The 14,942-nt window shown below is 35.2% G+C and overlaps 2 protein-coding genes across 2 annotated transcripts in view; both read left to right on the top strand.

Annotated features, from left to right (window-relative positions):
- Window positions 1-6,948, top strand: part of pemt (phosphatidylethanolamine N-methyltransferase) — a 62,946-nt gene extending 55,998 nt beyond the window's left edge. Inside the window, exons 6-7 of the mRNA XM_016286116.1 lie at window positions 3,835-3,909; window positions 6,593-6,948. Coding sequence (XP_016141602.1) covers window positions 3,835-3,909; window positions 6,593-6,647 — 130 coding nt within the window. The 3' untranslated portion in view covers window positions 6,648-6,948. The remainder of the gene's footprint in view (window positions 1-3,834; window positions 3,910-6,592) is intronic.
- A 5,091-nt stretch (window positions 6,949-12,039) lies between these two features.
- On the top strand, window positions 12,040-13,542 carry LOC107595659 (dexamethasone-induced Ras-related protein 1). The gene is made up of 2 exons (XM_016286139.1): window positions 12,040-12,409; window positions 12,532-13,542. The coding sequence occupies exons 1-2, from the start codon at window positions 12,139-12,141 to the stop codon at window positions 13,056-13,058; spliced, it is 798 nt and encodes a 265-aa protein (XP_016141625.1). The 5' UTR covers window positions 12,040-12,138; the 3' UTR covers window positions 13,059-13,542.
- Window positions 13,543-14,942: the final 1,400 nt, after the last annotated feature.

Below are 14,942 nucleotides of genomic sequence, written 5' to 3' on the forward strand. Positions count from 1 at the left end.
ATTTAATTTAATATTTTTTAATTTGTATTAATTAAAAATAATATTATTTTTCATATATATATATATATATATATATTTTTTTTTTTTCCATTTTATGACAATTAAAAATGTCCTTCATGATTATCATAACTGTAATGGGTTTAGCAGTTGTATTGTTTTAGATAAATTTTATTATTAATATTATTATATATTTATGTTATGTTTTATGTTATGTTATTATTCTTAATAGTGATTTTCATTACTGAAAATATAGAATTACAGTTTAAGTTAATATGAATTAAGATACAAGAAATAATACCATAATAAATAAATACTTTACAATTCAGATAATACATTTTCTATTCTATTCTATTCTATTCTGCAGGACAATTAAACATTTTCCTCCTGGTCAACATTGTTGTATTGAGCCTAGAAGTTTCACTTTGTAATTATTATTATTATTATTTGTAATTTTTATTATAGTCTAGAGTGAATTCCATTCGATTTTCATTAATGAAAATGTAGAATTAAATTTGAAATTGATATGAATTCATGTACAACAAATAATACCATGATAAATAAATATGTTACAATTCAGATAATTGTCATTTTTATTTTAATTGTATTACTTTTCTTTGTTACAGTAAAAAGAATGTTTTGAATGACATAAATGAGATTATTGGCGCAATGCATGCAAACGAACTGAAAACAGGTTCTAAAATAGGCTTTGTTTAGCCAAATAAAATGTATTCATTTGATTTTTTAGGGGTTAAATGTGAATGAAACATGTTCTTGACAGGTTTGGTCACAAAATAACTTGATGAAGGTCATACTGTAATTATTTATTAATTGACAGAGATTATTAAAAGAGAGAGTTAAGACTCTATTTTCTGATTAGATAAGCCCCAAATTCCATATGAATGTGTATTTCTTGGTTCATGGTGAATAGATTCAGTTTAAATAGGTTCTAATATACAGGTCATCTGGTGTGGAATACATTGCATAAAAGCAACGCGATGCATTTCAACACATATTCTGATTCCCTGTTCGCCAAAGCGTCTGACGTCCCTGAAGTCAATCCGTTTCGCACTCGAACACAAGTAACAATCAGTCTGTCCCGTTACACAGTGTCCCGCCAAGTGACGACGTCTCTCGCGCTCCTGAAGGCTAATCGTCAGACTCGATGGGAAATCTTTTATGCATGTTGCCTTTCGGTGTCAGCGCTCCAGACACAATTCAGATCTGAAGTGTGTGAAGTTGTGGAGGATGGCATGTAATAATCTGGAACTCACGCTGAGCTCCATAACGCGTCTCTGTGCTGTTCACATTCAAATCAGATTCACAATCAAGCCAGAAGTGGCAGAGCTTTTGAAAGCCAGTCTTCAAGGATGTGAAAAGAAGCTCTGATGAAAGGAGATTGCTTTAAAGTGCAGTTTGGCAGAGTGAAACATGGAGATTTTTACACATACAGTATCTTCCTTCCTTCCAGCCGTTCAGTTTTGTTCCTCTAAAGGAGATTTGGTTATGGGTGTATCTTCCAAACTATGATTCTGAATTGCTTTCGTAGCAAAAGACTCTTATTTTTTTGTTGACATTTGTTCATTCAATTTCAGATCTTTTTTTTTAAATAATTTATTTTTTTTTAAAAAGTGATGAAAAGTGGCAGTAAAGACATTTATAATGTTACAAAAGATTTCCATTTCATTTAAACGTTGCTCGTTTGAAATTTCTATTCATAAAAGAATCCTGAAAAATAAAATGTATCACGGTTTCCACAAAAATATTCAGAAGCACAACTGTTTTCAACATTGATGATAATCAGAAATGTTTCTTGAGAAGCAAATTAGTATGATTTCTATATCAATTCAATATATTCACAGAGAAAACAGTAGTTTGAAATTAGATTTAGAAATTTAGATTTAGAATTTTCTGTTTATAGTGTGTGTATATATATATATATAGTTTTTATTTTATTTTTTTTCAATTAAAAAATAAATACATCACATTAATAAATTAATATTAATAAAATAAATGCATAAATAAATAAAACATAAAAAAAAATGTAAAAACCTTTGAAGCATTTTTATGACCTTCCAAATTATTAAATTGAAAATTAAAATTAAATTATATTTACTATATTTAAACTTGAAAATGTCTGGACTGTTATTCAAAAGGTTGTGGTTCAAACCCTGCAGTGCTTTGTTTTTCCTTTACCTCTACTGTAAGTTTTCTGCAAATTGCGTATTCATAATTACAGTAATTCTTATCTCTTGTATTGAATATTTCTCATGTTATTTGCTTATTACCGTAAGGTGCAGATAATTACATCTAAAATGACTTTGACTTGCTTCCTTTGCATCTTTCTTGCCCAAAAAGCCTTTCTGTCAGGTGTTTGTGGTCGTGTTACATCATGACTGCAGTTACTGCGCTGACGTACAAATGGTTTTCAATTATGTTTTTTATCAAAAGGTGTTTTGGTGAACAGAAGGGAGGAGATTCAGAAGCACAACTGTTTTCAACATTGATGATAATCAGAAATGTTTCTTGAGAAGCAAATTAGTATGATTTCTATATCAATTCAATATATTCACAGAGAAAACAGTAGTTTGAAATTAGATTTAGAAATTTAGATTTAGAATTTTCTGTTTATAGTGTGTGTATATATATATATATAGTTTTTATTTTATTTTTTTTCAATTAAAAAATAAATACATCACATTAATAAATTAATATTAATAAAATAAATGCATAAATAAATAAAACATAAAAAAAAATGTAAAAACCTTTGAAGCATTTTTATGACCTTCCAAATTATTAAATTGAAAATTAAAATTAAATTATATTTACTATATTTAAACTTGAAAATGTCTGGACTGTTATTCAAAAGGTTGTGGTTCAAACCCTGCAGTGCTTTGTTTTTCCTTTACCTCTACTGTAAGTTTTCTGCAAATTGCGTATTCATAATTACAGTAATTCTTATCTCTTGTATTGAATATTTCTCATGTTATTTGCTTATTACCGTAAGGTGCAGATAATTACATCTAAAATGACTTTGACTTGCTTCCTTTGCATCTTTCTTGCCCAAAAAGCCTTTCTGTCAGGTGTTTGTGGTCGTGTTACATCATGACTGCAGTTACTGCGCTGACGTACAAATGGTTTTCAATTATGTTTTTTATCAAAAGGTGTTTTGGTGAACAGAAGGGAGGAGAATTCAGCAATATGAGCAGTAATTGATTGTATTTTATGCTCAACAGTAGTAGAATCAGGTCAGGGGTGAGACTGAGACACAAATACGCTTCAGTAACCGGCCATTTTATTACTTGCATATTCAGATACAGTCAGTGCTTTTAAAACTTGATTGTAAACAGTAAGTTGGATAAACTTTGATACGGTGTCATGTGTGTGAATCATTATTTGTTTGAATTTGTCGATTGGGTTATTTACATGCCTGTGAGTCAAATCTGAACGTGTGTGTGTGTGTGTGTGTGTGTGTGTGTGTACACGTGTGTGTACGTGTACGTGTGTGTACGTGTGTGTACGTGTGTGTGTGTGTGTACGTGTATACATGTGTGTGTGTGTGTGTGTGTGTGTGTATACACGCATGCGTGTGTGTGTGTGTGTGTGTGTGGGCATGACAAAGCAACTTAATACTCATTTAAAGGCACATTACCTTTACCATTGCTAAGTTTCTTAAAATAGTTAGACTGCTGTTTCGTACGAAACTTGTTTGTATTGCAAGTAATGTGGCATTATCTAATAAAATATGCACTGATTTGCATACATTTCCAGAGCATAAATCTGAACAACATTCGGAATATGGATAGGAATAAAAGATGTTCTGTGTTTGTCTCTTAGGAACGCCAGTCCTGTCGGAGTGATCCTGACCGCAGTGGTCGGCTTGTCCTATAAAGTAGCGATTGCATATGAAGGGTAAGTGTGTTATCTGTGTCAGGTTTCAGTCATAATCCATATACTGTGTCATGACTGATTATGAAATAGGTGGATTTTCCTTTCCTTATTCTCTAATATTTTTATGATGTATATTTCTATTATATTTTTATACAATTTTTTGTCAATTCTTTAGTAATTCTTTTGAATGACTTCTTCAAAAAAAAAACTCAACCAGTCTGCATCACACTTAAACGATCAAGAACCATGCAAAAATTATGCATCTTAATTTTACAATATTCTTGTTTATTATTATGGTTGTTTTTAATGGGTATAAATTTTTTTTTTCTTTCTTTTTTTTTTTGAAAGCTAAAGTTCTAAAAAAAAATTAATAAAAAAAAGATCAAGAAAAAATAAAAATAATTATAAATTAAAAATATATAAATTAAATCAATAAATATAAATTTATAAATAAAAATGATCCCTTTAAAAAACTATTAACAATAATAATAATAGCAACAATTAACAACTTTTCTGTTTCTGTTTCCTATTTAATTATAGCTTAGATTCAATCAATTGTTTTTTTATTTTATTTAAGAGTTTAAATTGTACATTATCTCTTTTCTTTTCGTGTCTTTGCAAAGCCTGAATTACATTCTGTCAGACATGTATGCAGCTTATTTTCAGTAAATGTTTTATGGGTATGTTTTTTGTTTAAAGCTATAGATTATTTCAACGATTTTAAAAAATATAGAAAAATTATAAATAGTTATGAAATAATATATTATATAATAATTTGGTCTCCTTACTTCTTGATGTAAAATATCTTATATTGGTTAAATCAATTAACCATAGTAAATAATACATTAAATTTTCATAAAAGTATATCTAGGAGTTTATGGGATTTCAGTTGTGAAAAGTTAAAACGGTGCTATTGAAACAAAACGACATGAAAAGCATGGTTTCGATGCACACCCATGTTCTTCTTTCTTTTGTACTCCTGAGACACAAGCGACCGTCTGAGACGCGCTAAAAGGGATGCAAGTAAAGGTCAGTCCTCTGCTGCGGCAATAAAAGGTCCAGCAGAAAAGCTGCCAACGTTCCTCCATAGAGACAGGAATAAATATGGGACTCAAACTCACGCATACACCGTCAAGTCTCTATGGTGACCGAGACGGTCAGAGAACTGCACTTTAATAGCTCTAAAACAAAAACAACAACCGCTTATTAGCAGTCTGAGCTGAGCGTGCCGACCGATAATGACAGCACAGAAACATCGCTCTAAACCACCTTATGTCACTTGAAATAAAAAATAATAATGTGTATATATATATATATATATGAACTTGTTTTGATTTCATTTTTAATTTAATTTATTTTGTTTTTAAGTAATGATTAATTTTGCATTAAGTTTTTTATTTGTTTTATTTTATTCTTTAAATATTGTGTTTAATATTGGATTTTAAGTCAATGTTGGCAATGTCTAAAATTGTATTAAGACACAATTTTGGTCCTCTAACAGGATTGCAAAACTTGTAAACCTCATTTATAACAATATAGTCAATAAAACTGCTCAAAAAATGTTTTCCTAACATTTCCTGAAGGTTTCGCTGACAATTAGTTAATTTAATTTATTTATTTATTTGTTTGTTTGTATTTGATTTTGCTTTGTTTTTAAGCAATGTCTCTAATTGTAGAGTTAATGTTTGTTAATTGTTAAAATTGTGACACCCAGGGTAGGATAACCTCATTTGAACCTTTGTACGTCACTTTTTATTTAATTTTATTTTGCTTTTAAATAATGTTTACTTTAGATTTTTTAAGTTTGTATTTATTTTATTTTTAAATAATGTGTTTAATTTTGAAATTTGAAAGTTTACTGGATATTGGATTGTACTGGATAATAAAGTTTTTTATTTATTTTATTTTTAAATAATTTAATGTAAATGGAACATTTTAATATTACATTTTAATTTGTTAGTAGTAGCCTCATTTAGACCGTTCCACATCACTTTCGATTTTATGTAATTTTTTTTAAATAATGTTTAGTTTTGAATTTCTGAGTTAATATTTGCAGTTGTATTTAGACTATTCTGTCCCAAATTAACAGGGTTGCAAGAATTACAAACCCCATATATAATGAATAGACAATAAAGCTTCTCTGTCTCTCTCTCTCTCTCTCTCTCTCTCTCTCTCTCTCTCTCTCTCTCTCTCTCTCTCTCTCTCTCTCTCTCTCTCTCTCTCTCTCTCTCTCTCTCTCTCTCTCTCTCTCTCTCTCTCTCTCTCTGTCAATTCAATTCAATTCAAAAATTGCTTTATTGGCATGACTGTAAATGATACAATATTGCCAAAGCTTAGTATACATGAACAAAAAGATACAAAATAATAATAATCTCTCTGTCTCTCTGTGTGTGTCTCTATCTCTCTATCTCTCTCTCTCTCCCACAAACAAGAAAAATATTAAAGACATTGTTAAAAAACAACTTTGCACAACAGTACATGTGAGAAATGATATTGCTTCAGTTTGTCTTGTCTCTCTCTCTCCCTCTCCCTCTCCCTCTCCCTCTCCCTCTGTCTCTCCCTCTCCCTCTCCCTCTCTCTCCCTCTCTCTCCCTCTCTCCCTCTCCCTCTCTCTCTCTCCCGCGGGTGCCAGGCTCAGGCTGGTACACCGCACAGCTCTTGAGATTTACAATCTGTGTTTGCGCTCACCTTCTCATGTTTGCAGACCGTTCACTGAGGAGATCTACCGGCGGAGGAGCCAGCGCTGCAAGCACAAGTAAAGCCGCTCAGATTCCTGATCCTCTGGGATGGGAAACTGTGGATGGAGATGATTTCAGATGTAAACGCCTGCAGCATTTAAACTACTATGTCTGATTAATCTGTATAATATACTGACGGTATAAAGAGAGTTAAAGAGCACAGCTGCAAATTGCACATTGATGTTTAACACTTTTACCGCAATATTGAATGCAAACTGTGAATGCAATGACAATCTTCAGCTGTAGCAATCCAATATCCAGTATTGGTAATCTGTAGTTTGCTCATATATCATAACCATAAAAGATGTGATTGTTTTTATTTCCTCGATCCATTCCTAATGCACGTCTAGGCTGAAATCAGCTGTTTTAGGGTCCATTTGATTCATGTGAGCGTACTTTGCTTTTGCATGTTTTTCTTTCCAAAGGTAAAATAAATGGACACATCCAGTTCTTTCACTATGTACACACTCTTCTTCCTTTTCTTCCTACTCTAATGGTACAGATCAGGGATTCCCAAACATTTTTGTCAGCTGAACCCCTTAGACGCCATATATTTCCTTGAAGTCCCCCTGAGAAATTAAGCTAATATTCAACAACGCATTTGCATCTTTATGGCTCTCTGATATTGGTTAATGGTCAAATGACATGCAATTAAATAGTGTCTTTCATTTTATTATGATTATAATAACTCAAATTTTAAAAAGAGTACCAATGCATTACTGTTTTACTATTTATTAAAACAATTGTACTATAAAATAAAAAAATATATAATATTATATTTTATAATAACATTCCCAAATGCACATTAAACGTCAGAATGAGAGTCCAAACAGCTGATAAAAACATCACAATAATCCATAAGTAATCCACAGCACTCCAGTCCAGCAGTTAATGTCTTGAGAAGACAAAAGCTGCATGTTTGTAAGAAACAAATCCATCATTAAGATATTTTGAACTAAAATACGAGTCCATAATCCATAACGCTTCCTCCAGTGAAAAAGTTGTCTGAATCAGGAGAGAAATCTGCACAGATCAAGCACCGTTTAAACTAATATGTGGCTGGATTTTGATGTGAAACACAACAGGAGATGCACTTTTTCACTGGAGGAAGAATTATTATGGATTATGGATTTTAGTTAAAAACATCTTAATGATGGATTTGTTTCAGTTCAGCTTCTCCAGATGTTAACTGGTGGACTGGGGTGCTGTGGATTGCTTGTGGATTATTATCAGCTGTTTGGACTCTCATTCTGACGGCACCCATTCACTTGCAGTGAGCAAGTGATGCAATGCTACATTTCTCCAAATCTGATGAAGAAACAAACTCTTTTACATCTCAGATGACCTGAAGGTGAGGACAGTGTCAGCACATTTTCATTTTTGGGTGACCGATTCCTTTAAAGCATTAACAGCCCATGTTATCCGCTCAAATCTTGACCCCTTGACCCGGCAAACAGTCCACTGTTAAGAACAGTCTCTCAATGATTTTGGATTCAGCTGCATCCGTAAAGGATCCCATGAGCGTCTGATATTTGATGTCGTCAGCGTGATAACACAATCAATCCTGAACCCTGGGCAGCGGCTCGGACATCCTATCTCTGCTTGACAATCTCTTGAAGAATATATATTACACATGCAGACGTTACATAATACGACCTCCAGAACAGACTGTTTTCAAAACAAAGTAATCACTCCATTGATTTGCACACTGTGCCAATAATTCGTTTTATTCATTTCTTGTTATATAAAATGGAAAAAGAGATCAGTATCTAACCAAAATACATCCATTCCTATGTAATAATATTTACTGTTGTTATTGTGGGGTTCCCTGCCGGAGCTCGGTGTTGTCTTGACTGGGACTGAGGAGTAGAAATGCATCAGTCTTCTGCTTCGTTTCGTCTTTAATTTATGCCGTAATCACTTTTTCTCTTCCTCTGTTCCAGTTCTGTTTAGTTTGTGTACTGATAATATTTGACCTCTGAGGCGTCCTCATTCAGCTCAGAAGAGTGTGTGGATTCAGTATTGCAAAACAATCATATTTTACCCGAGTTGTGTTCAAATGAGTTCAAATGACCGGACACTGCAAGTGAAAACCATGTTCTATCTGTTGCATTGTCTTATGGCAACTTTTATGTCATATATATAAATGTAATAATTTAAGGCATGACAAAAACATTTTAAAACGTTAAGTAAAACTTTTAATTTGGTGTTGTTACAAAGTGCACTTTATATAGTAAAGTGATGAATATAATATAGCACTAAATATAGTCATGAAAGTGTCTCGCTTTAAGTGCACTTATATATTTCTTTAAAAATATCATTTTAAGATTTGAATTGCACTGCAAGCACCATTTTTCCATTTTTCATTTATATAACACTTTTTATAATACATTTTAATCAAAGATTTGTATGTGTTACAAAAAACGGGATCGTTTATATCTGCCGTATTCTGTCGTCTCTATCATCCTTGTCTTTGAGACTTCCTTGCACTCTTTCTTTTCCTCTCTCTCCTCTAATAAACTCTTATGGATTGAATAACCTGACAGCTGACATGCATACACCTCTCAGGGTCATTATAAATGTCAGGGATGAAGGTTTGATTATGCAGGACTGTGGGTTTAATTGCAGGGCTCGTACTCATTTAATTAGTCATTAGCCTTGTTCAGACCTTAAGAGCACTTAACAACTCAAATTCCTGGAAGGAGCCATTTAAAACTCAACTGCAATGTATTTGCTAAGAGCAGTAACGCTCAAACACTTGACCTATTTATGTCTATTACAACAATGTGTATGGAGTATGATTTGATTTTTCTTATATAACAGTACTCAGAAATAATGTGCATCAAGTACAGTTTTAGGTTGACTTCCAAGATGAAGCGTGTTAGACATATACTATTTATTTTACAGGCTTATTTTGTTTATTTATTGTTATATATACAGTACATATTCTTCTGCTCACCAAAATTACAGTAAAAATGTGAAATATTATTACAATTTAAAATAAAAATTTTCTATGTGAATACATTATGGAATTGAATTGATTTCTGTGACCAAAGCTGTATTTTCATCATCATTACTCCAGTCTTCAGTGTGTCACATGATCTTCAGAAATCTTTCTAATATGCTGATTTGCTGCTCGGTTTATTGTATATATATATATATAGTTATACTTTTGTGTTTAATGGAAGGAAAAGAAGCCACTGAACTGGTTTGGACGACATATGCGCGAGTAAATGGTTGCAATTTTCATTCTTGAGTGAATGATCCTGTTAAGATGGGTTCAGATAATGGTCTGGCTCTTGAAAAAGCTCATGCAATCTACAGAAAGGTCTTGAACTCATCATTCATGCATGAATCTGAAAGACGGCATACCTAAAGCCTCTCTGATGGGAATGAGAAATGCTTGTGATGCTGGCGGAGATGAGCTGTGCCTCTCCATGGCCTTTTGGACACATCGTTTGAATGTCAAGCTGTACGCTCTAAAAATGCTGGGTTGTTTCAACCCAACTTTGGGTCAAATATGGACTAACCCAGCTGGTGGGTTAAATTTTTACATTACATTTTTAACCCAAAAGTTCGGTTAGTCCATATTTGACCCAAAGTTGGGTTGAAACAACCCAGCATTTTTTAGAGTGTAGAAATACAGTCAAAGTTCTCTCTGGTTGTAAAGGTCCCTGTCACTCAGAATGTGTGTGTGAGGGTCTGATTTGCACAGCTCCTGCATTCGTTTTCTTTGCTTTTCACCTGCATTCATTTTCTATAATTACGGTTCTGAGTCAAAAATTCCCCTCATACCGCTTTCCTGTTTGTGAGTTAGCACTCTCTTACCTCACTGATTCAGCATCTTGGAAACAGCACACACCTCCATTTTGGGGTGAACTCTCCCTTTAAGGCTCTTTGAAACAGCTGTTCGGCTGATATGTGGAACTATAATGCTGTCACAATCTGGAACTTTAATTAACGCATCAGAACGTCTGTCAGCCAATCAGAATGAAGCCTTCTAGAGCACATCACTGTGATTAACTCTTCTATAGAGAGACTGCAGCAGAACCACTGAACCATACACTCTAAAAAATGCTGGGTTAAATACAACCCAGTGCTGGGTACAATAGGGGCAAACCCAGCAATTGGGTTGTTTTGACCCAGCGGTTGGGTTAAATGTTTAACCCAATCTTCTGGGTAGTAACCCAACCGCTGGGTCAAAACAACCCAATTGCTGGGTTTACCCCTATTTTACCCAGCACTGGGTTGTATTTAACCCAGCATTTTTTAGAGTGTGATTAACAAACCAGAACTGCGTAGCCTACATTATTAACGCATACATTAATTAATGCTGTTTAGGACAGACTGTTGCATTTAATGTTAACAAACAGCTACCAGAACTGTACTGCAAAAACAGTTTTGTTACAAGTATTCCTATCTTTCGATGAATTAATATACAGGCCTAATGTTAATAAACAACCTATCTGAGCTATTAAATCTCAGCTGTCACTGTGAAATGTAGTGATAAATAACTGGTACGATGGAAGAAAAATAAATTCCCAAAAGATAGGCTTCCCCGGTAATGTGGTCAATAAAAACACAAAGACAGCTACGGTGTGTTACGCATACAAACACTAAAAGCCTACTACATCCGAGTATACTGACGTGACCTAAATGACTAAAACATGTGACCCTGCAGCACAAAAGCAGTGTAAGTCGCTGGGGGATATTTGTAGCAATAGCCAATAATACACTGTATGGGTCACAATTATAGATTTTTCTTTTATGCAAAAAATCATTAGGATATTAAGTAAAGATCATGTTCCATGAAGATATTTTGTAAATGTCCTACAGTAAATATATCAAAACTTATTTTTTTATTAGTAATATGCATTGCTTTAAACTTCAGTTGGACAACTTTAAAGATGATTTTCTCAATGTTTAGATTTTTTATTTTTTTTGCACCCTCAGATTCCAGATTTTCAAATACTTTTATCTCAGCCAAATATTGTGCTATCCTAACAAACCATACATCAGTGGAAGCTTATTTATTCAGCTTTCAGATGATGCATAAATCTCAATTTAAAAAACAAAATCGACCATTATGACTGGTTTTGTGCTCCAGGGTCACAAATATTATTATAAACACTCCAATGTATACATAACCGAGCAATAAAAAAGAAATATGCAATTCTTTGAACTAATCAACGATTATGTGTAACCGCGCAAACATGCTTAAAGCGCGTTTTGCAGAAGAATGACATTATGTTTTTACAAATAATGTACAGTAGGGGATTCGACACACGACGTGAAAGTGCTGTTCCTCTTAGTACGCTTTCCTGGTATTAGCTGCACCCAAAAGCGCTCATCCACACGAGCCGACGCGTCAGTCTCTCCACACCTGACGCGCTCGGAGGAGGAGCGCAGGCGCGTTTAAATAGCCGCTCCTAGCCGCTCAACGCTTCAGAGAGCCCCAGCGCGCTAAGAACCAACCAGCTATTCTTCACCAGACCCGCTCACACACAGAAACATGATTAAGAAAATGAGTCCCTCGGAGAACGAGTTTGACATCCCGGCGAAAAACTGCTACAGGATGGTCATTCTCGGATCCACCAAAGTTGGCAAGACGGCGATAGTGTCTCGCTTCTTGAACGGACGCTTCGAGGAGCAGTACACGCCGACCATAGAGGACTTCCACAGGAAACTCTACAACATTAAAGGAGATGTGTATCAGCTGGACATTTTGGATACTTCAGGGAACCATCCGTTCCCAGCTATGAGGAGGCTATCCATTCTCACAGGTAAATACCGAGCCCGCGTTAGAAAATACGCACTTTCATGAAATCAAGCTGAAATATCAGAGCAGTTTTGACTAAGCAGTAGACTGCATCTCTAACCTCTCCCTTTATTCTTTTGGCCACAGGTGATGTTTTCATCCTGGTGTTCAGTCTGGACAACCGCGAGTCGTTTCATGAGGTCCAGCGGCTCAAGCAGCAGATCTACGAGACCAAGTCCTGCCTTAAAAACAAGACCAAAGAGAACGTGGACGTCCCGTTGGTCATCTGCGGGAACAAGGGCGATCGCGAGTTTTACCGTGAGGTTCAGCGCGAGGAGATCGAGCAGCTGATCGCCGGCGACGAGCAGTGCGCCTACTTCGAGATCTCCGCCAAGAAGAACACTAACGTGGATCAGATGTTCCAGAGACTCTTTACCCTCGCCAAACTGCCCAACGAGATGAGCCCGGACCTCCATCGCAAGGTGTCCGTGCAGTACTGCGACATTCTGCACAAGAAGTCCCTCCGAAACAAGAAGATCAAGGACGGCGACGCGTACGGCGTCGTTGCGCCTTTTGCGCGCCGTCCGAGCGTGCATAGTGACTTGATGTACATCAAAGAGAAGGCGATAGGAGGCGCACAGGCGAAGGACAAAGAGAGATGCGTTATCAGCTAAACCCGAGGCGCTTCCAGCGCTGCTGCGGTCATTCTTATGGGATGCAGCCGTCTCGCTGCAGTCTCTTGGCTGAGGGAGTTGTGCCTGTTGCGGTGACTCCGGATCGATCGCGTTCGCACCGGCGGTAGAAGTCATCGGCTTGAGCGCTCACCTCGCGACGTGTAATGCTCTCGAGATCTCCTGGACAGAATACCGACTCTGTTCAGCTCAGTCCGAGCGCTCTGTGATGTGGCTTATCAACTCCATGCTTCAAATGTGCTTTCTTAGAACATTTGCCTTGTCGAGTGCTGAGGGGAGAACGGGGAGTTGGGTTGCAATGTCAGCTGTTTACATTTTTCGGTTAGATTCGATCACAGTGAAATCCACTTGAATGTTTTATTGCAATGTGAACAATTTTTTTACTGTCAATGAATGTATATTTATTCTTCTATGTCGATGTTGAATTTGACACATGGAAAACAGAAATAAAATCATTTTTCAAGAATGCGCACGTTTCCTCGTTACTTTTCAGCGAATTGGAAGACATTTCTTTATTTTCCCACACATCTAACGCAGCCAAATACATAAGCTTTAAAACTGCAGAATGACTAGGATGCTCAAACTATTGTGGTTTGTATGTGTGCACACCTGACGCATCCTTGATCTGTTATGGCTTGGAATGAGGCGTGAGCAAATAAAAAAAATAAAAAATATGGTTTCATATTATCTGAAAGCTTGTTTCAGATATAAGGAGGCTCAAACTACTCTCATTGTACACACTTGATACCAATAAAACACAGCTGGTAATTGATCTGTTCTCTGAGCACATTAAAAATGCTTTCATGATCTATCTGAAAGTTTGCAGATAAAGCCCATCGAGTATAAACATTCCAGGTATATTCCTTAAAACTGCAGAATGATCAGAAAATACCTTACAGAATTCTCAAACTATTGTCTTTCATTGACAGCAAAGTAAAAACTGGCCGTCACTCATCAATTATAGCTTGGAATGAGGAAGTATTGTCTCTGAACACGTTCATCCAAGCATGCAGCTAAAGCTAATCTTTTCTGAAAACTGCAGAATAATATCAAAATACCTTCTGGGAAGCTCAAACTATTGTCGTCTGTTGTGCACACACTTGGCGCCAAGCAAAAACAGCTTGTCATTCATCTGCTGCGGCTTGGAATGAGACCTGAATATTGTTTCTAAACATTAACAAAATATTACAAAAATTGATTTCATCCAAACTTGCAGATAAAGCTCATCTTGTGTATAAATATTCCAAATATATGTATGTGGAAATATCTTCTAGGATTGTCATTTGTATGTTGGGTCAATAAACACTTGACTCCAAGAAAACGGAGTAATCTATTATGGCTTGGAATAAGGCCTCAATATTGTGAAAGCTTGCTGCTAAATCTCATCTTAAATATTCCAGATACAACCTATAAACTGCCCAATAATATGAAAATACCTTCTAGGATTCTCAGACTATTGTCTGTTATTGGGCACAGAAAAAATGTAATTGACTAATGTATGCTTGGAATGATGTAAGCCACAGTATTTTCTCTGAACACATCAACAAATATGGTTTCATGCAACTTCATTTAACGCAGCTAAAGCTCATCTTGAGTAGAAATATTCCAGATATATGCTTGAAAACCACAGTAATCTGAAAATACCTTCTTGGATGCTCAAACTATTGTCTATTGTTGTGTGCACACACTTGATGCAAAAAAAACAGGGCTAGTAATTAGTAATCTTATGGATTGAAATAAATCCCCATAATGAGCACATTAAAATCTGCATCTAAATATCCTAGATATAGCCTTTAAAACTACAGAATAACCTGAAAATACCTCATAGGGTGCTTCAGAACGGTGTTTTGTTGACTTGATTGTTAT

The sequence above is a fragment of the Sinocyclocheilus grahami genome, unplaced genomic scaffold (genome assembly GCF_001515645.1).
Source record: "Sinocyclocheilus grahami isolate Dianchi unplaced genomic scaffold, SAMN03320097.WGS_v1.1 scaffold206.1, whole genome shotgun sequence".
Lineage (NCBI taxonomy): Eukaryota > Metazoa > Chordata > Actinopteri > Cypriniformes > Cyprinidae > Sinocyclocheilus > Sinocyclocheilus grahami.